General features: G+C 56.9%; 1 protein-coding gene across 7 annotated transcripts in view; it reads right to left on the bottom strand.

The window, feature by feature from the left end:
• Positions 1-26,963, bottom strand: part of STIM1 (stromal interaction molecule 1) — a 96,995-nt gene that overhangs the window by 53,924 nt on the left and 16,108 nt on the right. For 4 of the 7 annotated variants that reach the window (XM_082048623.1, XM_082048618.1, XM_082048620.1 and 1 more), the window contains exon 2: positions 6,997-7,130. In XM_082048623.1, the coding sequence (XP_081904749.1) occupies positions 6,997-7,130 (134 nt within the window). The remainder of the gene's footprint in view (positions 1-6,996; positions 7,131-26,963) is intronic. The other 3 variants (XM_082048624.1, XM_082048619.1, XM_082048621.1) reach the window with 1 other exon arrangement.

The raw sequence follows: 26,963 nt of genomic DNA, 5'->3' as shown, positions 1-26,963 counted from the left end.
CAGAAACACGAGGAGGACGGGGGAAGCGGGGCAGGGCCAGCAGGACAAGGCCCCAGGCGGCACCGGGACCCAGGGGACGCCACAATGTCACCCGAGGCGGCAACGCCAGCGCCACCGCGCCTCCCACTGCCACCTGTTTAGCGGGGGAGCGGGGGGAGCCGTGTCCTGTCAGCTCGGCCGGGACGGGGCCGTTCTGCCACAGGACAAATACTGAAGAGGTTCTGGTGGTGAGGGGCAGGGTGAGCTCTGCTCGGTGACAGTGACAGAGCCCAGGGAGCGGCAGCAGATGTGCCAGGGGGGTCAGTGGGACATGAGGAGAAGGTTCTTCCCCAGAGGTGCTGGACACTGAACAGGCTCCCCAGGGAGGGGTCACGGCCCCAACCTGTTCAACAAGAGACTGGACACCGTCCCCAGACACACGGGGTGACCTGTGGGGTGTCCTGTGCGGGGACAGACGTTGGACTCCATGATCTGTGGGTCCCTCCAGCTCAGGACGTTCTATAAGGGCACCCAGGTGTCCAGAACAGCACGTACAGGAACCGTTGCTCAAAAATACTGAGCTAACGGCCAACCATGAATGGAAAAGCAGCACTTCCAAGGGGTAAGACCATGATGGTCCCATCCCTGGAGATACCTCCAACTCAGAGCCCTGGTGCCAGGTCTGGGTGGTACTGCCTGGGCAGGTGTTGGACCAGACCATGGCCAGGGGTGTCACCCCAGACCATCTCCAGCGGTGTCCCCTACCCCAGACCATCTACAGAGGTGTCACCCCAGACCATGTCCAGAGGCATCACCCCAGACCATGTCCACAGGTCCCAGACCAGACCATGTCCAGGGGTGTCACCCCAGACCATCCCCAGGGGTGTCACCCCAGATCATCTCCAGCGGTGTCCCCTACCCCAGACCATCTACAGAGGTGTCACCGCAGACCATGTCCAGAGGTGTCACCCCAGACCATGTCCACACATCCCAGACCAGACCATCCCCAGGGGTCCCACCCCAGACCATGTCCAGGGGTGTCACCCCAAACCACCTCCAGAGGTCCCATCCCAGACCATCTACAGAGGTGTCACCGCAGACCATGTCCAGAGGTGTCACCCCAGACCATCTCCAGGGGTGTCCCCTACCCCAGACCATGTCCAGGGGTGTCACCCCAAACCACCTCCAGAGGTCCCATCCCAGACCATCTCCAAAGGTGCCATCCCAGACCATCCCCAGGGGTCCCACCCCAGACCATCCCCAGGGGTCCCACCCCAGACCATCCCCAGGGGTCCCACCCCAAACCATCCCCAGGGGTCCCACCCCAGACCACATCCAGGGCTGTCACTCCAAACCATCTCCAGAGGTCCCACCATAGACCATCCCCAGAGGTCCCACCATAGACCACCCCCAGGGGTCCCACCCCAGACCATCTCCAAGCTCAGCCAGTTGTGAATCCACAAGAACAGAAGGAAACAGTCAACCAAGAGTCTCACCCGGAGGCTCCAAAAGGAGGGACGCGCCCTCCAGAACAAACAACCGCAGACCGTGTCGGGATTCACCCTCCTCAAACACAGAGCTGCGGGGAATTCTCCACCTGCCAAGTGCCAGCACCGGTTCACTTGGCTCCACTGCAGGAGGGGTGACGAGTCACAGCATCCCAGGCTGGTTGGGATCTCTGGAGATCCCCAGCCCCCCGTTCATGCAGGGTCACCGAGCAGATCACGCAGGGTCACCGAGCAGATCACGCAGGGTCACAGAGCAGATCACACAGGATCCCAGGGGGTCTGAATGTCTCAGAGAAGGAGACTCCACCCCCGCTCTGGGCAGCCTGGGCCAGGCTCCGGCACCTCCCAGCACACAAGGTTCTGCTCATGTTCAGATGGAGCCTCCTGTGTTTCAGTCTGTGCCCGTTGCCCCTCACCCTGGCGTTGGGCACCACTGAGCAGAGTCTGGTCCATCCTCTGACACCCACCCTGACATATTGATCATTGATCACATCCCTCTCAGCTTCTCTTCTCCAGCTCAGCAGCCCCAGCTCTCTCAGTGTCTCATCACAAAGATGCTCCAGACCCCTCAGCATCTTCGTGTCCCTCCTGGACTCTCCAGTGACTCCTTGTCCTTACACTGGGAGCCCAGCACTGGCCCCAGTTCTGCAGACGGGGCCTCCCAGGGCAGAGCAGAGGGGGAGGAACAACCTCCCTGACCTCTGCCCACACTCTTCCTCACACACCCCAGGTCCCATTGGCCTTTGGCCACCAGGACACATTGGTGGCTCGTGGTCACCCTGTTGTCCCCGAGAGCTCCCAGGTCCCTCTGCAGAGCTGCTTTCAGCAGGTCCCCAACCCGCGCTGGTGCCGGGGGCTGCTCCTGCAGCTGCAGGACCCTGGGCAGCAATAGCAATAGCAATAGCAATAGCAATAGCAATAGCAATAGCAATAGCAATAGCAATAGCAATAGGGAGTTGAACGGCTTCCCTGGTTACGACAGACGTGCCCCAGCGGTGAAGCCGCTCAGAGCCCAGCGGTTCCGCAACACGTGGGGGTCTTTTTCTCGTGCTTTTTCACCTGCAAAAACCCCAACTCCTCACACGATTTGTGGACTTTTCCATCCCTCCTGCAGCCCTGGAGCTCAGCTCATCCCCCTCCTGAGCAGCAACCGTCACCGACCCCCCGCACAGCTCAACGGCGTCACCGCGTCACCCCGCCGGCCGCACACCCTGCCTGGGCTGCTCGTTGCACTAAGTCACAGGAAACCTTAGTGCGGCCTTTCTGGACTTCAAAGGGGCCCATAAGAAAGGTGGGGACAGACTTTTGAGCAGGGTCTATTGTGACAGGACAAGGGGTGATGGGTGTCCTGGTTTTGTTAAAAACAAGTTTCTCAGTGAATTTGCCTGTCAGCTAAAGCTTCATATTAGCTGCATTTTCCTGGAGAACCAGACACATGTTTTGGTGAACCTAGCAATGGAATGCAAACTTATTGATAAGCATGGATGGACATCTCGCGAGAGGGGCAGCGAGAAACAAGTGACCAAGAAACTGACCAACTGTGTATAACATTCCATTCACGTGGATACTTCATATAAAAGTGGGAGATCACAAGGATCTCGTCCCTTTGCCCTTTTTCCTTTTTGCTTTTTCCCTTCTGCTTATGGCGACATTAGGAGAGGACCTTGCGAGTTGTCCCTGCGAACTGAGGCCAGTGAGAGACTGAATCCAGCTCCGGTTGGCTGCAGAGTCCAGTCCAGGACTTCGGGTGCCGGCTCTGCAGTTGCTGAGACTTTCAAGATTGGTTTTGTGTATTTTGTATTATTTTCTCTATTCTTATTAGTAGCATTAGTAAAACATCTTTAATTTTTTCCAGCTCTCTTCTCTCTGTCCTTCTTTCCCTCCCGATCGCCTGTGCTGAGTGGGAAGGGGGGAGAGGGAGGGGCAAAAGGGGGAAGTGGGGGGGGAGAGGGGGTTAACAAGACATCTGCCAGGGTTTTATTGTCACCCCGCAATCTAAACCCTCGACAATGGGTTAAACTAAAGGAGGGAGATTGAGGCTGGATATAAGGAATTGTTGCCCTGAGGGTGGTGAGAGCCTGGCCCAGGTTGGCCAGAGAGGTGGTGGCTGAACCATCCCTGAGACATCCCAGGCCAGGCTGGACGGGGCTCTGAGCACCCTGAGCTGGTGAAGATGTCCCTGCCATGGCAGGGGGAACTGGGGGCGTTCTGAAGGTCCCTCCAACCCAACCAGTTCTATGAAAACTTCCCACCCTGCGTTCCCTCCCCTCGTGCTGCCCCCGGGCGGCAGGATGGGGTTTGGGATGATTGGGCTGACCCAGCAGCACCACATCCCCGGGACTGGCACCGTGAACCTGCCAGAGCCGCCCTGAGCAGCCGGAGCTGCCCGGGGCCTGAGCGCCGAGCGCAGAAATAGAACACTAATTAGGAGACTTCCCCACGAGGACAGCGCTTTCCTTTGAATCCAGGTCACTGGTGCCATCCCAAACTTCGTTGAACATTCATTTCCAGAAGGGAAGAATGCGCCGATGGTTTAAGGACAGCACGAGGTTGTCGGGCAAAATTTCACCTATAATTAGAATACTTCAAATCTGGCTCTCCCTTTCTGCCCAGTCAGGTCTTTTAATCCAAGCACAACGGAACTATAACTTACCCCAGTGAGAAGGGCTGGAATAGGAAAAGCAAATACACGTTTCTGAAGCGACGTGGGACACACGGGGCTGGGCAGAGGAGCTTCCCAGCTCAGACACCCTGAGCCGCAGCCTCCAAAGGCTTCTGGAGTACGGCTGGTTAGATGCAAGCTGCTAAATCACCCCGGCCTTAGCCCCACAGAGTGGGGATTTGGGGTTCTTTCTAATTAAATGAATTAATATAAGATGAACAGCAGGGCAAACAGCAGAGAATTGTGGTTTTCCAGGCAACCCATCCAACCGAGCTCAAGCTCAGCGCCAGGCGGAGCAGAACCAACGTGTTCTGTTCTGAAATGACGCTAAGGTGTCAGTCAGCCCCTTTGTCATAGAGCCAGAGTCGTTTGGGGTGGAAAAGCCCGTCAAGCTCAGGGAGTCCAACCAAAATCCACCCCTGTCCCTGCCCCATGTCCTGAGAACCTCATGTCCGTCTGTCCAGCCCTCCAGGGATGGTGACTCCAGCACTGCCCTGGGCAGCCTGTTCCAATGCCCCACAGCCCTTTGGGGAAGAAATTGTTCCCACATCCAACCTCAACCTCCCCTGGGCAACTTGAGGCCGTTTCCTCTGCTCCTGGCGCTTGTTCCTGGGGAGCAGAGCCCGACCCCCCCTGGCTCCAAGCTCCTTTCAGGCAGTTCAGAGATCAGAAGGTCTCCCCTCAGCTCCTGTTCTCCAGCTGAACCCCCCAGGTCCCTCAGCCGCTCCATCACATTGTGCTCCAGCCCCTCACCAGCTCCGTTCCCTTCTCTCCACTCGCTCCAGCACCTCAAGGCCTTTCTTGGCGTGAGGGGCCCAGAACCACCCCCAGGATTCGTGGTGTGGCCTCACTGTGACCAGCACAGCGACGGTCACTGGTCCTGCTGGCCACCCCAGTGCTGGTACCAGCCAGGCCGCTGGTGGCCACTGCGGGCAGGAACTGGAACAGGCAGGGGACGTGAACTGGGGAGCACTGGGAGCCGTGGGGCGGGGGGGACCGGGAGGGGTCCCTGCAGGAGTGCAGGGGCTGACCCCACCTCGGTGACTCTGCTCCTGGGGTGACAATGACACCGAGACCAGAGGAGCTGCTGGGACCAGGCGGGCGGTGCGAGGGGCTCACCGTGGGGCTGGAGACGTGTGGGGCTGGAGCAGTGACCCACAGCAGCAGGGCAGCCACTGGGAGGCCTTGGAGAGAAATACGTTGTATTACTCCTAGAAGGGCGATATCTACGCTGGAAAAGAGGGACGGTACAAACCTCTGAACAGGTAGCGGTGTTAGTGCTGGGACAACAAGCTCTCAACCAGTCCGAGACGGAGCACGAGACCGGCTCAGACATCAAACTGCTGGTTGGTGCCCAAGCGCAGCACCACGAGGCTCATCCTCAGTCTAATAACAGGCGGGTAGGATGCACCGAATGTGCCCGGGGCTGCGCCGGGAGCGAGCACCACAGCCGGAGCCGCAGCTCCAAAGCGATGCTGAGCACAGAACTGCCCCCAGGGAAAACACCAGATTAGAGGAAATGCAATTGAAAGCTTTTAATTTGGTTTAATTACTCTGTGAAGTGGGATTTAGGCGGAGGGAACAACCAACCGGCCCTGCTGGCTCCTCAGAACCAGGCTGCTGTGCCGTGTCCCCAGAGACTGTCACCTCCAGGAGGCGGGATGGCCCGTGGGACGGCTGGGTGTGCACAATAAACCCAGTGCTGCCTTAGTTTAGGTGGGAGATTCAACCTCCCTGGTTGAGGGACCTTCCCAGCTCCCCAGTGCCCCCTGCCATGGCAGGGACATCGTCACCAGCTCAGGGTGCTCAGAGCCCCGTCCAGCCTGGCCTGGGATGTCTCAGGGATGGTTCAGCCACCACCTCTCTGGCCAACCTGGGCCAGGCTCTCACCACCCTCAGGGCAACAATTCCTCATATCCAGCCTGAATCTCCCTCCTTTAGTTTAAAACCATCACCCCTTGCCCTGGCACAACAGGCCCTGCTCAAAAGTCTGTCCCCATCTTTCTCATGGGCCCCTTTTCAGTCCGGAAAGGCCACACTAAGGTCTCCTGGAGCTCCTGTTCTCCAGCTGAACACCCCAACTCTCTCACCTGTCCCCAGCAGAGCTGTTCCAGCCTCGGGTCATTCCTGGGGCTCCTCTGGCCCCTCTCCAGCAGCTCCATGTGTGTCCTGTGCTGAGGACCCAGAGCTGGACCAGCACTGCAGGGGGTCTCACAGAGCACAGCTCCCAGTCTGCTCTCTTTAGCTTCCAACACTTATTTCGACGCCTCCTCACGAAACAGAATCGCTCACCCGGAACAGCCTTGTGACCAAGCACCCACCGAGGCCACACCACAAACCAACAGCGCTCCCTCCTCTAGTCCCTTGTTTCTACGGGTGCTCATGGAAGACAACAACCACCATTTTGTTTCGATTCAATAACATTATCAGCTAAAATCTCCACGGCCAAGACACCCGAAAGCTGTTCCTTTCCGCAGCAGCTCACACACGGGGTGTGTAAGCGGTTCACCAGGCTGGGGACAGTGAAGGAACATGAAGGAGACAGCAGCTGGTGTCCCAGCAGCAACAGGGAGGCTGGGCTGCGATTCAGTGTTTCCAACCCCACAAGAAAAAGGAATGAAGTAATAACAACCATGGCCTTCCGTGTTGGAATAAACCGATCGCACCTTGTGTGCAGACAAACACTGGGTGGCTGGAAACCCCCAGAAGAGCCACGGCTGCTAAAGACAGCGCTGAAACACACCGTTTGGCTTGGAAAACTGGCTCGTGATGCACACAGACCCCTCTGCCAGAGCAGCAGGGAGGCAGCGCAGCCCCAGGCTCCGCACCCCGACTCCAGGCACCCACCTCGTCGCTCTCCTCCACGTCCACGTTGCCGTTGGCGTCGTCGTCCATCTGCTTGTGGATGTTGCGCACGGCCTCGAAGCTGAGCTGCTCGTCCTCGTCGTGGCACAGCGGCCTGTCGATGCGGCAGAACTCTGCTGGGAGACAACAGCGCGTGAGCGCAGCACGTCTGCGTCCCCTCCGGCCCCGCGGCTCCATCGCCCACTGGTGACACCGGCGCCACGTCCCACCAGGACGTTTGCGGGGTGAGAGTTGTACATTTATATAACGTGACAATTAAAACCAGCGAGGCTTCTTCCTGATTACCAAACGGGTTTTTGCCGCGCGCCCGAGTGCGCCGGAGGCGGTTGATCCGTCCTTTCTATGGCACTGCCCACACCCCAGCGCTGCTGCCCCAACACGGCACTGGCACCCAAAACACCCCAAAGGGAGCTCGGCCACCAAACCCTTCTGTCCCACGGGGGCCCCACCGGAGTCAGCGCAGGCAGGTGGGGACCAGAATCACCCCGGTGTGGCGCCCCAAGGGCACCGAGAGCCCAGCCCAATGCCCAGGGCCCCTTGGGAAGGTGCGATGTGCAGTCAAAGAGGGTTCAGACACAACTCCTGGGCATTTCGGCAGAGAAGCCAAAATTACACGTGAGCTCAAGCCAAATTCTCTCATGGTCCTCTCAAGAGAAGTTCATTTATAGGAAAAGTAGCTGCATTGTCGCCCTCACCTCACCGTTTTTAATGTGTTTTCTGAGCTACCCATTCGCACCGAAGTTTCCGAGAACCTTAGTGCGGCCCTTCCGGACAAATTCTTTCTGCCAAATTAATGAACAGTCTGATTAAGTTACAAACGGCACACCCGTCATCAACCAACTGACCAACCGATGCTTCTGACCACCCGCAGAACCGGGGGGTGTTTTTCAGACCCTCCTGCGCCACAACAGGGAGACGGGAGGCTCAGCAATAGCGCTGTTGGGAAGCAGAGCGCTTAGATTATATTGAACTGATAATTAAGAGATGTATTGTAAGCGAGAAACTAAACAATTCTATCATCTGTAAGGAACGTTTAACGCAGAACTGTTGTTTTTACAGAACTGAGGACCTGGCGCCTGAGCCCAGCAGGGGGGAAGGACCGAGAGATGTCGGACCAGGAATCCATAATGTAAAACACAGTCTCTTCCCGGAATATATACAGATACATGTATACATACTAATGCCTGTATTTACAAGTTAATTTAGGGGGGAAGGACTGAGAGACATAGGACTATGAATCCTTAATGTAATACACAGTCTCTTCCCGGAATAGGTACTGACACCTATATACATACCAATACCTGTATTGATAAGTTAATTTAGGGGAAGTGTAGCCAAAGTACGAGGAATCCATACCTTAAATAGACTGATAACCTTAAATAGGGGAAGGGTATTGTGTGCGTGGGGATAGTCAGTAAACCCTGCAGTACCAACCGATGGGGAACAGGGGAGGGAAAGTGCGGCTGGGATTTTGGGGGGTATGAGCAGGGGCTTTTTGCCCTATTAGCTGTGCCTGTCTTTATGTAGAACACCCACTCTTGCAAAATCGTTATTAAAAATGCTGCCTGGGCCTATATTTGCAAAGCACAGCCTGTCCCGCTGGGCTGGGAGCCCCGAGCAGGACGGTCCCTGCGGTCGTGGCCTTGGGACGCGGCTCCAGAAGGGCAAATGAAATCAGGCTAAGAGACCTCTCCCAAAATGTTATGAGATCACCCCGTCCCGTGCTTATTATTACAGCAACGACGCGGCGACGCGCTGGCAGAGTTCAAATGATAGGAAGCAAAGGTCATGTTATTATAAAACAAAGCGGTTTTATAGTTAACACTCTCATAACCACACAAGGCTGGAGCCACAAAGGGGTCCAGGACACAGGTTTTGGAGTGAGCTCACCGGGATTTTGGCCCCCACAAGGGCGATCAGGGGTGTTTGTAACACAAAAGCTCCGCAGGAGGCCGGGCTGGGAGCAGCAATGGTGTGGTGAAAGCCCTGAGCACAACCAAGAGCCAGCAAGGCAGTAAACAGGGAGGAATCCGTGTTTGCATCCAGGCCAGAAAGAGCCCCAACAAGGGCACCAGTGATTTAATCAGCAGAAGACCCTGCGCTGATAAGAGACCATCAGGAGGTTCCACCAAATGGGCCATTCCCTGTTATCTGCAGTGAAGACAGGCTGTGAAAATACCCCAAAGGAAGAAACAACACCGTGAGATTTAGGGAAGATTACGCAAGAAGATCACACCATGGGACCCATTGTCTCTTCATGGGAGACAAAAACCAACCCAAAAGCTCCTCTTGGCCCTTTGATAAGGGAACAAGGGCTCAAGAGCCAGCAGCCTTGCCCTTGGTGTCACACACAATCATGGAGCCATTTGGGTTGGAAAAGCCCCTCAAGATCAAGCCCAACCACAAGCCAGCCCTGTCCCTGCCCCATGTCCTGAGAACCTCCTGTCCGTCTGTCCAGCCCTCCAGGGCTGGTGACTCCAGCACTGCCCTGGGCAGCCTGTTCCAATGCCCCACAGCCCTTTGGGGAAGAAATTGTCCCAGCTCGTCCTCAGGTGGCAGATCCCACCAGGATTTAGGGATTGGGACCCCTGGGGAGCCCACACCTGCGTCACCAGGAGCCTTTTGTCTCCCTGTCCCTCCCTGCCTGGCTCTGTCCCTAACCTCCCCACTATTGGCTCTTGATGGTCTTGCCTTAGAGAAGAGGTCGCTTTTCACCCCATTGTGTCCCACAGACTGGAGATGGCCGGAGGAGCTCTGAGCCCATCATCTCCACAGCAGCTCCGATGGCTGGATGAGCTCTGAGCCCATCATCTCACAGCAGCTCCGACGGCCGGATGAGCTCTCAGCCCATCACCTCCACAGCAGCTCCCCTGTCTCTGCTCTGGGCTCACCCCACACAGGGACTGTGTGTCCCCACGGTGCCACCACCCGCCGCCCGGGCCCACGGGCTGGCGCAGGCCGACCACCAGAAGCACTTGGGCTGGTTTTATGAACAGATTCCAAAGCCACATCCCGCGGACCAGGAAAAGCGTTTGGGCCGGTTTCACGAACAGATTCCAGAGACACATCCCACGCAATATCTCAGAGAAACGCCGTTTTCCAGCCGTTTCCCATAGGCCCAGTGCGCTCCGAGAGGCCGAGAGCCAACGGCACCAATGGGACATCCCATTTTAACATCAGGAAAGACATTGGTACCGCTGTTGATGTACCTGAGGGCGGCCCGAAGCACCGGCACAGGTCACCCAGGGGGTGGGGACCTCCGTCCATGGGGACCCCGAGTGCCAGCGCCCCGGCCGAGCGCTCGGGGACAGAGCCCCACTGACCCTGACATCACCCTATTTCATTCCAGACCTTTGGCTCTCCAGGGAGATTCTCCCTGCTGAGAGTTCTCTTTAAACATGTTCCATTCCAGGTTCTCTCCATTTCCTTCTCCGAGGTCCCATTATCTTCAATAACGCCGAAAAGCCGCATTAATGGCGTGGCAGCCGAGCGGCCATTGGGCCAGGATTAGATGGCGGCTTAATTATGGGAATTGTCATCTGCGCAACTCGCTTTTATAAACATCAGAACGGCAGCCAAAAAGCCAAAGCCTTACTTTGAGGGAAAAGCACTGTTTGCATAGTTTTACTAATATAAACAGGGCTGACTGAGCCTCTCGCTCAGGGCTCCTCTGAGACCCCGGGTTTCAATAACGCTCATGCCAAGGACAAGCTCCCAACCTCAAGAGCAGCATTGAGCCGTTGAGTGAGGAATGTACACACAGCAGGGTTCCCAACGCAGGGGCAGCGGGTGTTTTACAGGGACAAAAAAGGGCGATTCGGCCCCCACCAGCAAACAGTGGTGTCTGCACAACCACGGGCACAGAAACCCTGCGGGTGTTGTTATCCCATAGTTGACGTTGTGCAGCTGGATGGTATCGACTGTGCAGGCCCGGCAGCCGCTCGTGTCCAACACACAACGCTTGTCCACACGTGGGGACATTTACATGCATGTTATCATAGAATGTCAGGGGTTGAAGGGCCCTGGAAAGCCCATCCAGTGCAATCCCCCCATGGAGCAGGAACACCCAGCTGAGGTTACACAGGAAGGTGTCCAGGGGGTTGGAATGTCTGCACAGAAGGAGACTCCACAACCCCCTGGGCAGCCTGGGCCAGGCTCTGACACCCTCACCCCAACAAGTTTCTTCTCATATTCAAGTGGAACCTCCTGTGTTCCAGTTTGCACCCATTGCCCCTTGTCCTGTCACTGGTTGTCACCAGAAGAGCCTGGCTCCATCCTCCTGACACTCCCCCTTTCCATATTGATCCCCATGAATGAGTCCCCCCTCAGTCTCCTCTTGTCCAGCTCCAGAGCCCCAGCTCTCTCAGCCTTTCCTCACACGGGAGATGCTCCACTCCCTCCAGCATCTTGGTGGCTGCGCTGGACTCTCTCCAGCAGTTCCCTGTCCTGCTGGAACTGAGGGGCCACAACTGGACACAAGATTCCAGGTGTGGTCTCCCCAGGGCAGAGCAGAGGGGCAGGAGAACCTCTCTGACCTACTGACCACCCCCTTCTAACCCCCCCCAGGTCCCATTGGCTTCCTGGCCACAAGGGCCCAGTGCTGGCTCATGGTCACCCTGCTGTCCCCAGGACCCCCAGCTCCCTTTCCCCTACACTGCTCTCCAACAGGTCATTCCAACTTACACTGGAACCTGGGGTTGTTCCTGCCCAGATTCAAGACTCTACACTTGCCCTTGTTCTATTTCATTACATTTCTCCCCGCCCAGCTCTCCAGCCTGTCCAGGTCTCTGATGGCAGCACAGCTTCCAGTGTCACCACTGCTCCCAGCTTGGTGTCACCAGCAAACTTGCTGACAGTCACTCTATTCCCTCATCCAAGTCACTGATGAATATATTGAATAACACCGGCCCCAGCACTGCCCCCTGAGGCTCTGCACTGGATCCAGGATCAACTGGACTCTGCCCATTGACCACCACTCTCTGGCTTCTTCCCTTTGGCCAGTTCAGTCACCTCATCCCGCTCATCCAGCCCCGCTCCCTCGGTTCAGCTCTGAGGATGCTGTGGGACACGGTGTCCAATGCTTCACTCAAGTCAAGGCAGATCCCGTCCACCGCTCTGCCATCATCCACCCACCTCGTTATATCTCCATATTGACTGTGCCGGCCTGGCAGCCGCTCGTGTCCAACACACAATGCTTGGCCACATTTACATGCAGATCTTTTATCCCCGCCCTGCTGCTGCGTTTCACGAGCACCGGCTCCGACACACAGGGGCTGGGGCACAGCACCACGCAGGATTGCACCGGAGCCCGTTCCCGGCAGGTCAGGTTTGCGGCTCCTCCCGAGTCACCAGAACACCCGCCGTGTTCCATATGTATCAGGAGGTCAAACAGGGACTCGTTTCATTTAATGGAACAAAGGAACCAAACCAACCCCTGTTCCCAACTCAAATTAAACAGTCTAGAAAAAATGTAAATAAAGCCGGAGATTATAGTTTTAAGGAAAGTAACCGGCGGGCTCTCGGGGGCCTTTGTGCGCATTACTCCTTGAAAAATTATTGGGTTTGGACTTTGAGCGAGTGGAGAACGCTGAGGCTGCAAAGGGCGCGGAGCCGGGAAACAACCGGGAATGTCGTGAACATCCAAAAACATCTGGCCGTATTTGTTAAAAGACGTAAACAAGCTAAACATGTGATAAAGTAATTCAGCTTTTCCAAGTACTAACGCAAAACCAACTACTTTAGTGCATGTTATCTAAGGCAACTGTGGTCCACAAAGGCATTTCTTTCTGGGAGAAAACAGAAAGGATGGAGGTTGGCAGCTCTAAATCACAATGAAGCACATTAGGCTCTCACTGAACTGGAGGCGGTGGGAGCTGCGTGTGGCCACAGCGACACCACTTCACTTTGTTGTCCCATCAGATAATGGGACAACATTCCCCGTAAGGGAAAAGAGCAAAGATGAAGTCAGCAGGGAGTCCCGATGTCCCGGGATGGAGGTGACGGAGCCGCACGGGGATGCAGGAGGAGTGACCCGGGGGCTCCGGACACCAAAGCAACAGCAAAGTGACACGCTGGTGGGGGAAGAGCAACCAAAGAGCCAGGAACCTCTATTTTCAATAAACCAACAAGTGGAGGCGGCTGTTAGAATGAGCAGAATGAAACAGGTATCACAGAGTCCCAGAGTGTCAGGGGTTGAAGGGCCCTGGAAAGCTCATCCAGTGCAACCCCCCCATGGAGCAGGAACACCCAGATGAGGTGACACAGGAAGGTGTCCAGGGGGTTGGAATGTCTGCAGAGAAGGAGACTCCACAACCCCCCTGGGCAGCCTGGGCCAGGCTCTGACACCCTCACCCCCAACAAGTTGCTTCTCATATTCAAGTGGAACCTCCTGTGTTCCAGTTTGCACCCATTACCCCTTGTCCTGTCACTGGTTGTCACCAGAAGAGCCTGGCTCCATCCTCCTGACACTCCCCCTTTCCATATTGATCCCCAGGAATGAGTCCCCCCTCAGTGTCCTCTTGTCCAGCTCCAGAGCCCCAGCTCCCTCAGCCTTTCCTCACACGGGAGATGCTCCACTCCCTCCAGCATCTTGGTGGCTGCGCTGGACCCTCTCCAGCAGTTCCCTGTCCTGCTGGAGCTGAGGCGCCCAGGTAAACCGAGGCAGGTCGGGTGTGTGACCCCTGCAGCACCAGCCACGGGGGAGCAGGCAGGGAACGTGCAGCTGGATTTGGGGATACAAGCAGGTTTCGCCCTGCTCTATGTGCTGCCTCAGGTACAACACCGCTGACAACACCCGCTCTGCCGGGAGATCTGCCCGGGCCTGTTCTGTTGGCGGGTGATCGTTTCCTCCACACCGGCATCTCTCTTCAGCTCAGCGTTTATTTACTACAATGAGTTCCCTCCTCGCTGATTGCAATTAGCCCTCTTCATCTTCTCCGTGCAACGATTCACTGAGTTAACATCAGCAAAGCTTCGCCTCATTTCTTCCCAAATCCCTCGTCCCTTTCCCCTCGCCCCCCCACTCCTGTCCCATCTTCCTCCTCAGGTGCTTTGTACCAGCCCATTAAAACCAACACCCCCTCCCCAAAAGACCCCCCCAAACAAACAACCTTGTTTCCCCCTTGGGGTGGGAAGCGCCATATTGCTGCTTTATGGCACAACTGTGATATTTTCAGGTGACGCAGGCGCAGTGGGAACGGCCCCCCTGCCCCCCCACTTCTGGCAGCCATACCCAGGAAATGCAGTTGGAGCTTCGAGGTAACAGCGACCTTCTGCGCGTTGAATCGGGTACAGGGTCACTTATTTTTAGGTCTAACGGATGTTGAGGTGTAAATATTTCTCCGTACAAAAACACTGTCCAGTTTCCTGGGGTTTCTCAGCGGCGATTAATCCTCCACCGGAGCGCGGAAACCGGCGCTTCCCGAGGTCCTTCCACACCGACCAACCCCCGCGGCGTCCCCGTCCGGCACCGGGAACAGTCCTGGGGGACACCCGGGCTGGGACACCCGCTGAGGAACCAACACACCCGGGCTGGGACACCCGCTGAGGAACCAACACACCTGGGCTGGGACACCCGCTGAGGAGCCAGCACACCCGGGGCTGAGCCTCCCAGCGGGGTTTGGGGAAACATACAGAACCACAGGGTCGTTTTGGTTGGAAAAGCCCCTCAAGATCATTGAGGCCAACCATAACCCAGCCCTGTCCCTGCCCCATGTCCTGAGAACCTCCTGTCCGTCTGTCCAGCCCTCCAGGGATGGTGACTCCAGCACTGCCCTGGGCAGCCTGTTCAATGCCCCACAGCCCTTTGGGGAAGAAATTGTTCCCACATCCAACCTCAACCTCCCCTGGCGCAACTTGAGGCCGTTTCCTCTGCTCCTGGCGCTTGTTCCTGGGGAGCAGAGCCCGACCCCCCTGGCTCCAAGCTCCTTTCAGGCAGGTCAGAGATCAGAAGGTCTCCCCTCAGCTCCTGTTCTCCAGCTGAACCCCCAGGTCCCTCAGCCGCTCCATCACATTGTGCTCCAGCCCCTCACCAGCTCCGTTCCCTTCTCTCCACTCGCTCCAGCACCTCAAGGCCTTTCTCGAGCCCTCAGGTGATTTTGGTGCCACTGGCGCCGCCATTTTGTGCACTGAGGGGATTTTGGTGCCGCCATTTTGAGCCCTGAGCTGAGGGGCCCAGAACTGCCCCAGGGTTGGCGGTTTGGCCTCCCCAGGTCCCAGCACAGGGACGGTCATTGCCCTGGTCCCGCTGGCCACCCCAGTGCTGGTCCCAGCCAGGATCCTGTGGCCTCTTGGCCACCTGGGCACACGCTGGCTCATGTTCAGCCGCTGCCACCAACACCCCCAGGGCCTTTTCCAGCCGCTGTTCCCCAGCTGCAGCGTCCATGGGGTTGGTGTGACCCAGCACAGGACCCGGCATTGGCCTTGTTGCCCCTCAGACCATTGGCCTCAGCCCGTCGATCCAGCCGGGCAGATCCTCTGTAGAACTGCCCGCCCTGCAGCACATCAACACTGCACCCAGGGGGTGTCCCAGGGCGCCCGGGGGTGCGGAGCCGCCGTCCCGCTGCGGTGGGCGCACCGGGGGCGTGCGGGACCCTGGTCCTCGCACCGGAGGGAAGGAATTTGGCATCGATCTGCAAAGCCGTGAGTCAGCCTCGGCCCACGGGCTGCAGCGCTGGCTGCGCGCACCGCCAGGCAAAGCTCAGCATTATTAGTTTGGAAGTGAAAGAGAAATTGCTAACAGCCAGGAAACCACATAATGGATGTGTGAGTCACGCTCGCCTGAAAATTGCGAGACGCCAAAGCAAGCGCAGAAGCCAGCAAAGCGAAAGGCAGGACGTCGGTGCTGCTCGGCTCCCGGTCCCTGCGCCGCGCGAGCTGTAACCCCAGCGGCTCCAGCGCCGGGGACCCCGGCCCCGTGCCCGCTTTGTTCTGGGCAAAAAATACTGCGAGCAAGAGCTCCAGATACATAACTTCATGTCCAACAGAAGCAACATTTTTGGTAGCTTTCACAGGGTGGTAGAGAAATGTATCCTATCCCCCTCTTGCTCTCAGAAAGTATCTATCAATAAATGCATAACTCCTAATACAAACATATTGTCAATTGAATTATTGAGGGAAGAGCAGCAGCACAGCGTTTACCTCGAGGTTGATCAAAGTCACCCCCAGAGCAAGGCACAACACAGGCGTCAATTAAAACTGCTAATGGTGGCATCCCAGCAGCACATGAACAGCGCGGCTCAGAGGGTGTCCGGAGCTGCCCCGGCTCCAGCTCCTGCCCGAGCGGCTCTGATCACATCAGAGACCCCACAGCCGCTCCTACAGCCATTTCTTTTCCAGTGCTGGGCTCCCAGTGTAAGGACAAGGAGTCACTGGAGAGAGTCCAGGAGGGACACGAAGATGCTGAGGGGTCTGGAGCATCTTTGTGTGAGGAGACACTGAGAGCTGGGGCTCTGAGCTGGAGAAGAGAAGCTGAGAGGTGATGCACTCAACACACTAGAGCCATTTCCCGGGGCACGCGGGGGCACAGGGGGACAGCACCGTACAGCCCTGAGCCTCAGAACCAAGGCTGAGAACGGCTCTGGCTCCATCTGCCCTCAGGGCAGCTCTCTTCTGAAGACTAACGCCAACATCAAAGGAGATACAGCACTTAAAGTTAAGCAGACTTTGCTAAGTCTCGAGTATTCTACAGGCTGGGCAGGAACCCAACATCCACGCGCTGGTCGACTCCGAGAGCAGAGGATGCGCCAGCCCGGGGCAAAGCGGAGCTGGGCCTGAGCTCCACCCTGCTCAACCGAGGCTGGGCCACCGGCATCCGCAACGGGACGGGGCGATGGGTTAAACTACAGGAGGGAGATTCAGGCCGGACATGGAAAAAATTGTTGCCCTGAGGGTGGTGAGAGCCTGTCCCAGGTTGGCCAGAGAGGTGGTGGATGAACCATCCCTGAGACACCCCAGGCCAGGCTGGACGGGGCTCTGAGCACCCTGAGCTGGTGACGATGTCCCTGCCATGGCAGGGGGGGCACTGGGGGGTTTTGACGGTCCCTTCAACCCAAACCATCTTGCAGTTCGGTGAGAAGCACAACTTGCAGAACCGCAGTGACCACAGAGCCCCCCTGGTGCCCCCACCCCAGAGAGGCTCGGGCAGCACGCGGGGTCACGCCGGCTCAGCTCCCCAACCCCAGCGCACCCGCGCCGTGCATCACCCGAAAAACACGCGCCCCTTTTTCCCTCCAAGGAAAGGCTTGGGATCCGCGGGGCGCTGGGTGAACAGCACCCGCAGCAACCGCCCCCAGCCCCGCCACTCCCCGCCCAGCTCGCCCCCCGCCAAAGGGATGACCCAGGGTTCACTGGTATCTCCTGAATTCCGTCACCCGCACGGTGCCGCCACCAGATTGAAGTTCACCACTGCGTGCTTCAGTAGATCGGGCTGAAACGCCTGTTACTCCATGATTTTTGGCTTCAGCTAGAATAGCAGCATTTCGCTTTCCAGTTTGTTTTTCGTTTGGTTGGGTTTGTTTCATTTTGCTTTGGTTTTAACGCCATCCTTGTTCCTGATATTAAGGCTGCTCCAGAGAGCTACGTGTGTCCGTGTGTCCACCCAGCTGTGCGCGCGGGGGGAGCCGCTCTGCCCCACGGACACGGCTGCGGGCAGAGCCGGCTCAGGCGCCACGGCAGCGTGCGCTCTGCAGCTCTTGTGTGGCAAACACTCGGGTCATTTTACCATTTGAACAGGGACGGGTGCGCAAGTCCCTTGTACTCACGCCCAGAGCTCCCGCGGCTCCTTCACACACAACCGAGAGCTGCCCACCCCGGCCGGGGTGCTCGTGCCCAGCTGAGCTCAGCGTCCGGCTCCACCAGCCGAGTACCGTCGCTATGAAAACCCAGCCCCAGATCCATAGTCACCAGAAATTCCCCGCTGCCGTTTGTGTCGGCTGCCGCTCAGCCTGTCCTCACAGACCCAGCAAGAGTCTCGCTGCATCTTCTCTGTCCTCCCACCGCACAGATCAGGGACCTGCTTGTATCACAGTATCACAGTATGTCTGGGATTGGAAGGGCCCTGGAAAGCTCATCCAGTGCAATCCCCCATGGAGCAGGAACACCCAGCTGAGGTTACACAGGAAGGTGTCCAGGGGGTTGGAATGTCTGCAGAGAAGGAGACTCCACAACCCCCTGGGCAGCCTGGGCCAGGCTCTGCCACCCTCACCCCCAACAAGTTTCTTCTCAAATTTCAGTGGAACCTCTTGCGTTCCAGCTTGAACCCATTGCCCCTTGTCCTGTCACTGGTTGTCACCAGAAGAGCCTGGCTCCATCCTCCTGACACTCCCCCTTTCCATATTGATCCCCAGCAATGAGTCCCCCCTCAGTCTCCTCTTGTCCAGCTCCAGAGCCCCAGCTCCCTCAGCCTTTCCTCCCACGGGAGATGCTCCACTCCCTGCAGCATCTTGGTGGCTGCGCTGGACTCTCTCCAGCAGTTCCCTGTCCTGCTGGAGCTGAGGGGCCACAACTGGACACAAGATTCCAGGTGTGGTCTCCCCAGGGCAGAGCAGAGGGGCAGGAGAACCTCTCTGACCTACTGACCACCCCCTTCTAACCCACCCCAGGTACCATTGGCTTCCTGGCCACAAGGGCCCAGTGCTGGCTCATGGTCACCCTGCTGTCCCCAGGACCCCCAGGTCCCTTTCCCCTACGCTGCTCTCTAATATGGAATTTCCCAACCTATACTGGATCCTGGGGTTGTTCCTGCCCAGATGCAGGACTCTACACTTGCCCTTGTTAAATTCCATCAGGTTATTCCCCGCCCAGCTCTCCAGCCTGTCCAGGTCTCTGGATGGCAGCACAGCTTCCAGTGTCACCACTGCTCCCAGCTTGGTGTCACCAGCAAACTTGCTGACAGTCACTCTATTCCCTCATCCAAATCGTTAATTAATATATTGAATAATACTGGCCCCAGCACTGCCCCCTGAGGCTCTGCACTGGATACAGGATCAACTGGACTCTGCCCATTGACCACCACTCTCTGGCTTCTCTCCTTAAGCCAGTTTGCAACCCCCCTCACTACTCTATTGTCCAGACCACCCCCCTTAAAAATACTACACCTTGTCAAAATTACAATCTCTGCTGACAGGAAGAAGCTCAGCAGTTATCACACAGGCTTTCTGTAAGAGTTGCACCCCGAGGCTGAACCGTTTCTCACCCATCGGTGTTTGGTTCAGCCGGCGGGTCCTGCTCTGGTGAGGGTGTAAAACGTCACGTTCGCGATGCTGGAAGGAAGCGCTGAAATCAGCCGCCCCACAGCACCCAGCCTTCTGCTCTGCTGCTTTTACCTCCCGCTCATTTCACAGGACACAAAGACAGACAACAGCATCTCAGCCTGCGCACCCGTCTTCCCCGGCTGGTAACCGGGGGCGTTTCCTGCGCGGCTGGATGCCCACGAGCCATAAAGACGATGATTTCAGGATGAGGAAACCCCCGCGGATCGCTCCTCCTGCCCACGCAGGCGCCGCGACAGGGAAGACTGAGACAGCTCCATCTCTGCCCCAAACACATCGCACCTGAACTAAGCCCAGGTGGGTCCAGCCCCGCACACACCGCACATCCCGCTGCACGAGGGGACGGGAGGAAAAGCTGAGCTTACTTTTTATAACTGGAGGACTAAACCCTTTCTTCAGGCTGCCCTTGGCTAGGCCGGGCTCTAACGCTCCAGCCAACCTTCCCTTCCATGCTTCATTTCTGCCCAAATCTGACAGCTGGATGGCAAAGCACTTCAGCCCCCACGAGCTCCTCCGGCCAGAGATGGGTCCTGCTAATGTGTTCCATTACGTTTTATTGAATTATCCATTATTTATCTGGAGAGTTGCCTTAGGAATTTAAAAGGGATTTCCAAGAGCAGCGTGGGGATGGAGGGTTCCCGATTCAGACATTTACGAGCTGAAAGGTTCACATCACCCGAGTCTCCATCAGCTGCATCGCAGCAACACCCGGACCAAGGCAAAGTCTGCAGAACAGCCGTCTGCGGGGTGTCCTGTCCTGTCCCCCGCGTCCTCGCGGACTCACAGGAGAGCTGGAGCAGCTCAGTGCCACGGGGAAAGAGCCACGAGGGGACGAACCAGAGGGACCTCCATGAGTTGGGAACCAGAGGGACCTCCACGAGTTGGGAACCAGAGGGACCTCCACGAGTGGGGAACCAGAGGGACCTCCACGAGTGGGGAACCAGAGGGACCTCCACGAGTTGGGAACCAGAGGGACCTCCACGAGTTGGGAACCAGAGGGACCTCCACGAGTTGGGAACCAGAGGGATCTCCACGAGTTGGGAACCAGAGGGATCTCCACGAGTTGGGGAACCAGAGGGATCTCCACGAGTTGGGAACCAGAGGGATCTCCACGAGTTGGGAACCAGAGGGACCTCCACGAGTTGGGGAACCAGAGGGATCTCCACGAGTTGGGGAACCAGAGGGACCTCCATGTGTGGACAAGGGGAAACGGCCTCAAGTTGCTCCAGGGGAGGTTGAGGTTGGATTTAGGAACAATTTCTTCCCCAAAGGGCTGTGGGGCATTGAACAGGCTGCCCAGGGCAGTGCTGGAGTCACCATCCCTGGAGGGCTGGACAGACAGACAGGAGGTTCTCAGGACACGGGGCAGTGCTGGGGTGGGTTATGGTTGGACTCCATGATCTTGAGGGGCTTTTCCAACTCAAATGACTGCGATTCTGTGACCCCCACAAGCTGATGACCCAGAAAGCGCAGCGCCACCAGCTCGCCGCGCCCTGTGCCGGAGGGACGGACAGACAGACCGGTACCTGGCACACAAAGCCGCAGGAGCATCCATCCCAGAGCTCTTCCCAGACCCCCAGCGCGGCTTTTCCACCCGCCGCAGCTCTAAAGGATGAACCTGATGGCAGCGGCTCCGCTCGGCCCGGCGCCGGTCGATTCGGGGACGCGAAGGGGCAGCAGGGAGGAGCAGCAGGGGCAGAAACCGAGGGAGGTCTCTCTGTTGGTAGGTGACAACTGTTCACTGTCAGAGCAGTGGGGAGCGTGGCGATATGGGGCAGGTGTGTCCCCGTCCCAGCTCTCCTGCCCCAAAACCAGCTGCTGCCTGTGGGTGAAGGAAATCCCGGTGAACCCCGCTGGGAGCAGCGCGGCCCGACCGGCTGGGACACGGGTGACACACACGGGGCTGGGGGAGGAACGGGGAGGAGGAGGAAGAGAGGGGGGAAGAGAGGGGGGGAAGGGGGGGGGAAGAGAGGAAAAAAGATGAAAAAGAGAAAAAAAAGGGGAAAAGATGGGAGGAAGAGAAGGGAGGCAGAGGGGAAGGAGAGGGGAAGGAGAGGGGAAGGAGAGGGGAAGGACGGGGGGAAGGAGAGGGGAAGGACGGGGGGAAGGAGAGGGGAAGGAGAGGGGAAGGACGGGGGGAAGGAGAGGGGAAGGACGGGGGGAAGGAGAGGGGAAGGAGAGGGGAAGGAGAGGGGAAGGAGAGGGGGGAAGGACGGGGGGAAGGACGGGGGGAAGGACGGGGGGAAGAAGGACGGGGGGAAGGACGGGGGGAAGGACGGAGGAAGGACGGAGGAAGGACGGAGGAAGGACGGAGCAAGGAAGGAGCAAGGAAGGAGCAAGGAAGACAAATGGAAAAGGCCATCCCAGTTCAAGCCTAGAAAACAAACCAACCCAAACCAAGCCTACTAGTATTGAAGTGAGTCCCTGTGGGCCAGGGTTAACTCCGGTGGTTCATGCCGTGCTGGCCCATGGCAGCGCTGCGCCGGGACAGCGGGCGGGCTCACCCCAAAACTGTCCCAAGCAGCGCACCCCGTGGCAGTGACGGGTGGCTCATCCTGCTGGGGACACCGGCAGAGCCGCACGGAACAGGACAACGACCAAACCAAGCAGGACGCAGGGCCGCGGCTCCTCACCAGGGTCCAGCAGCGCTGGGCAGTGCGAGGCAACACAACCCACGGGATCCCGCACTGCCTCCAGGTCACCAAAGCATAGGGCGGCCAGGCTGCCTGTCCATCTGTCTGTGTGTCCCGCGCCCCCAGACCTCGGCCATTCCCGGCGTTAACCGGCCACCAGCTCAGCCCAGCGAGCAGGGGACGCTCAGCCCCACCGAGCCGTTCTGCAGCAGCTCTAAACCTGGTCCTACGCTCCGCAAACCGCCCGGAGCGCCCAGGGCGGCGAGCAGAGCCCGGCTGAGCCGCCAGCACAAACCGCTTCTGCTCCTGCCCAAACGCCGCCCTCCAAACACCTTCCGGTGACAAAACGGCTGTGAAAGGCGAGACGGTGACTCGTGGGACACCACGGGCCCCATCTTCTCCAGCCGGGGAGTTGGGGTGCGGTGCAAGCCGTGGGACCAGCCAGCACTTCAGAGCAACCTGCTGCACAGGTGGAAAACACACATCAATAAAAACACAAGGAAGAGCCCACAAAACGTCAGGTTTTCCCTTAGCACACTGACTCTGCTAAATCCCGGTGTTTAATCCTCGCCCAGAGCACCCAAAGCCAACCTGGAAGCTGCTTAACGCAGACCCATCCCCGTGGGTTTGACCAGACTGAGCGTTCACCCCAGCGCCCCGGCTCAGCCTCTTCAGCACCATTGTTAAGCCGGGCTTTGGCTGCTGCTCGCCAGGGCGCAGCGCCGCGCATTCGCAACCAATTCAGGCAAATTCAAGCAGAAAGAGGCAGTTTTATCAGTTTTATCTTAACACTAAGAAAAGATTTTCTCTTTTTTTAAGTCCTCTGGAGAACCCATCAGGATACTTGGAGTTTTTCCTGAAAAATCTGCCTGTATAAAACATGATCCACAAAACTATTCTGCAGAGCCATCAGGAAGACTTCTTAAGAGCTCTGTGGAATAATGGTTCATGGTGTCTTTATGGTAATGTATATCGTATAAATTCCAATGATAAATTCCAATGTCAATTAAAATTTTGTCTTGGCAATAAACATTTATGATTAGTAAGAAGTAACAAGTGCTTTTAGATTAAAAAAACAATCATCACATATCAAACTCTTTCTTTCACTCTCTTTTGTGCATCTGCAAACCATAAACGAAAGTGAATGTATTGCCTTTGGAGAACTGCAAAGACATTCTACATAATATTCTATGCAAATATAGCTTAAAGAGCTTGTTAATATCAATGAGTCTGTTAATATGAATAAATCTTGCACAGGTGCAAATACACTCACCGGTAATTTCACAGTACTATTAATATGCTCAACTGTTCCTTCACATGAACAAGACTTTCCCAGTGAGTCCTAAAGTCTTAGAGCACAGTTAACCCCCCGAGCGCCGTCACCTTCACCGCCGTGCTCCCCACACATCCCACCGGTAACGCCGGCACAGTCAACGCTCGTGTTGCCAATAAATCCTCTTTCACCTCCCCGAGAGGCTGAGCAGCACCGACACATCTCCCCACGTTTGCGGGATGTACACGCACAAATCCCGCTGCCCCTCGGCCGAGCAAACGCGCCATTAACGCGCCGTACGTACGTGTTAACGACCTGTTTAAACCTGCCCGGCGGTTCATTTAATCACCGGCCCCCAGCAGAAAGGACGTGATCCGTGTCTCTCTGGGATTCGATGGAAAGCGCCACTGGAAGCCAGCAGAGCGCGGTTGAGCTCGACCCCGTTCGTCATTATTTCACCCGAACAAACGATGTTTTCCATGACTACTCGTTTAGAAACTCGCCCCACGGAGCTTCAATGAGCAGGATGAATCACGGGAAGGGAACGGGAGCGGCTGACGGCAGAAACACCGCGCGGCTCTCGGCGCGGCGGGCGCACGAGCAGGGCGAAACCATAAATGAAGCGGACTTGTTCTTTGGCACTGCATAAATCCCCTGGCCGGGCTTCGGTGCAGGTGGGGCGGCACGAGACGCAGGGCTGAGCGCTGCCCAGCACAGCGTGATATTTGGGCAGGATGACAGGAGCTATTTTATTCCCCCCGGGCCGTGTGGGCGCCGGCGCAGCCCCGGGGCTGAGTCAGGGAGCGCAAATGAAGGGACGCGTGTGTCACCGCGGCGAGATGCTCCGTGCGCTGCGTCCTCCGGGGCTGCACACGCGTTCATCGTGGAATCACAGAATCAGCTCGGCTGGAAGAGACATCGAATCCAACCGTAACCCGACTCCGGCACTAACCCGTGTCCCTGAAGAGCCCCAGGTCCCTCAGCCGCTCCATCACATTGTGCTCCAGCCCCTCACCAGCTCCGTTCCCTTCTCTCCACTCGCTCCAGCACCTCAAGGCCTTTCTCGAACCCTCAGGTGATTTTGGTGCCACTGGCGCCGCCATTTTGTGCACTGAGGGGATTTTGGTGCCGCCATTTTGAGCCCTGAGCTGAGGGGCCCAGAACTGCCCCAGGGTTGGCGGTTTGGCCCCCCAGGTCCCAGCACAGGGACGGTCACTGCCCTGGTCCCGCTGGCCACCCCAGTGCTGGTCCCAGCCGGGATGTTGTGGCCTCTTGGCCACCTGGGCACACGCTGGCTCATGTTCAGCCGCTGGCACCAACACCCCCAGGGCCTTTTCCAGCCGCTGTTCCCCAGCTGCAGCGTCCATGGGGTTGGTGCGACCCAGCGCAGGACCCGGCATTGGCCTTGTTGCCCCTCAGACCATTGGCCTCAGCCCGTCGATCCAGCCGGGCAGATCCTCTGTAGAACTTCCCGCCCTGCAGCACATCAACACTGCACCCAACTCGGTGTCATCTGCAAAGTACTCAGGGTGCCCTCGATCCCCTCATCCACATCATTGATAAAGAGATTAAACAGAACTGGCCCCCGTGCTGAGCCCTGGGGACGCCGCTCCTGACCGGCCACCAACCCCATCTGGCTCCGGTCACCACAACCCTTTGGTCCTGGCTCTCCAGCCGGTTCTTGACCCATCGCAGACACACCATCCAGGCCATGGGCTGCGGCTGCTCCGGGAGATGCTGTGGGACACGGTGCCGAAGGCTTTGCTGAAGTCTAAATCCACAGCACCCACAGCCCTCCCCTCGTCACCAGGGGTCACCTTGTCACCGGAGAGCAGGTCGGTATCACTCAGTGTCCCCAGCGCCGTTTCCTCGGCAGCGACCGCTCTGAGCTGCGCGGGACCTACAGCACCGAGCAGACGGCAGGACAGACATCTCAGCTGCATTTAAACAGGAGCCTCCAACAGCTCATGACCAACGTCAGGACAGACATCTCAGCTCCATTTAAACAGCAGCCTCCACCAGTTCATGACCAACGTCAGGACAGACATCTGAGCTCCATTTAAACAGGAGCCTCCACCAGCTCATGACCAACGTCAGGACAGACATCTGAGCTCCATTTAAACAGCAGCCTCCAACAGTTCATGACCAACGTCAGGACAGACATCTCAGCTCCATTTAAACAGCAGCCTCCAACAGTCCATGACCAACGTCAGGACAGACATCTCAGCTCCATTTAAACAGCAGCCTCCAACAGTCCATGACCAACGTCAGGACAGACATCTCAGCTCCATTTAAACAGCAGCCAGTTCATGACCAACGTGGGTAATCAACTCAAGTGTCCATTAGCTGCATTTAGAAACAGAACGCTTAATTTATGTTTAACTTAATTACAGACTGCTGCAGCTTCCAACAATGGAAAAGCTTGCTTAAGCTATGTACTTCTAAATAAGAAAATAAGGCTTGTCTTAATTTAAAAAACTATTCCAAAACATGCATGGGCACGCCATAACTTTCTGTATGATGTAAACCGCCCAACTCGAGCAAGACAATAGCTTTAAATACCCAGATTATAAATAACAATATCGCAATTAGCGCACAAGCATGAAGACGCTAAAAGAACAGTAAAAGAACACGGCTTAAAAATAGTTAAATCCCAACAGAAACACGGCTCTGGTCTCTCCCTGAAAGACACAAAGGCAGTAATTACGACTGGGCCGCGCTCTCCTCGCCCGGGAATGACGATTTTGGGTATGGGGTGGACGATTTGGGGCAATCAGCCGAACCGTTACACGGAGCTGCAGCAGAACCAGGTTGTGGCCCTGTTGAGCAAACATCCCAGGAGCACGTCAAAAGAAACGTATGAAACTGTTCCGGCTCTAAAACCCTCTGCGCAAACCTCTTCAGCACGGAAAGGTTTATTTCTTCAGGCTACACGGGCTGATAAGTAAGCAAAACAAACACGAAGTGTTGTGTTTCTCCCCACGAAGTCGCGTTGCCACTGGCCGCGCTGCTAATATTTATTTCCCAAGAGCAGAACTATCACCTCTGCAGCATTTCCGCACACCCCGAGCCAGGAAACAAGTGACTAAGTTTAGCAATCATTAGGCCGCTGATAAATCTCTCCTAAGTCCCTTTCACCTTCGGCGGCCGCACCTCGAAGGCAGAACGTTCAGCGGCGGCGCTGGAGGCGCCGGCCAAGCCAAACGACGGCAGTTTGAGCAGCTTTTTCGCAGCAGAAGCGGGAGAGTTTGTGGCCAGAGGGTCAGCACGACGGCTCGTTTGCCTCGTTAAACACGGTGATGGAGAAGGTTGAATGTGCTGGAAGGGTCTCTCCAACCCAACCCCCTGGGATCCTGTGATTCTCAGCAGATCCTGTGATTCTCAGATTCTCTTCCTCCCCGTGGTTCTCTGACGATAACAAGAGTTCATTTTTCCATTCAGAGGTTGTACCTGACGACGGGAGCCCTGAAGATCCTGCTCGCTTTACAATGACATAGAGACCTGTGCATTTTGCCCATATCTGAGGGTTTTAGGTGGGTGATTCCCTGCAGCTCTCCCAGCAAAGTCCATCTGCAGCACCAGGACCTGAGCGGCGACACCTGGGCACGTCAGACCGAAACAATAATATGTCAGCGCTTACAACTGGGTGTAATTCCTGTCCTGCTGTACCGGAGCGGGGTCACGGCAGCTTGTTACTCAACATCAGCTACATTCAAGTTAAATTGTGTTGACTAAAGGCATCACTTCGGCTACCAGCAAAATCCTCTGCCAAAC

This window comes from Streptopelia decaocto (genome assembly GCF_964273445.1).
Source record: "Streptopelia decaocto genome assembly, chromosome: 1".
In the NCBI taxonomy this organism is placed as follows: Eukaryota; Metazoa; Chordata; class Aves; order Columbiformes; family Columbidae; genus Streptopelia; species Streptopelia decaocto.
This window is presented reverse-complemented; position numbering and strand designations above follow the sequence as displayed.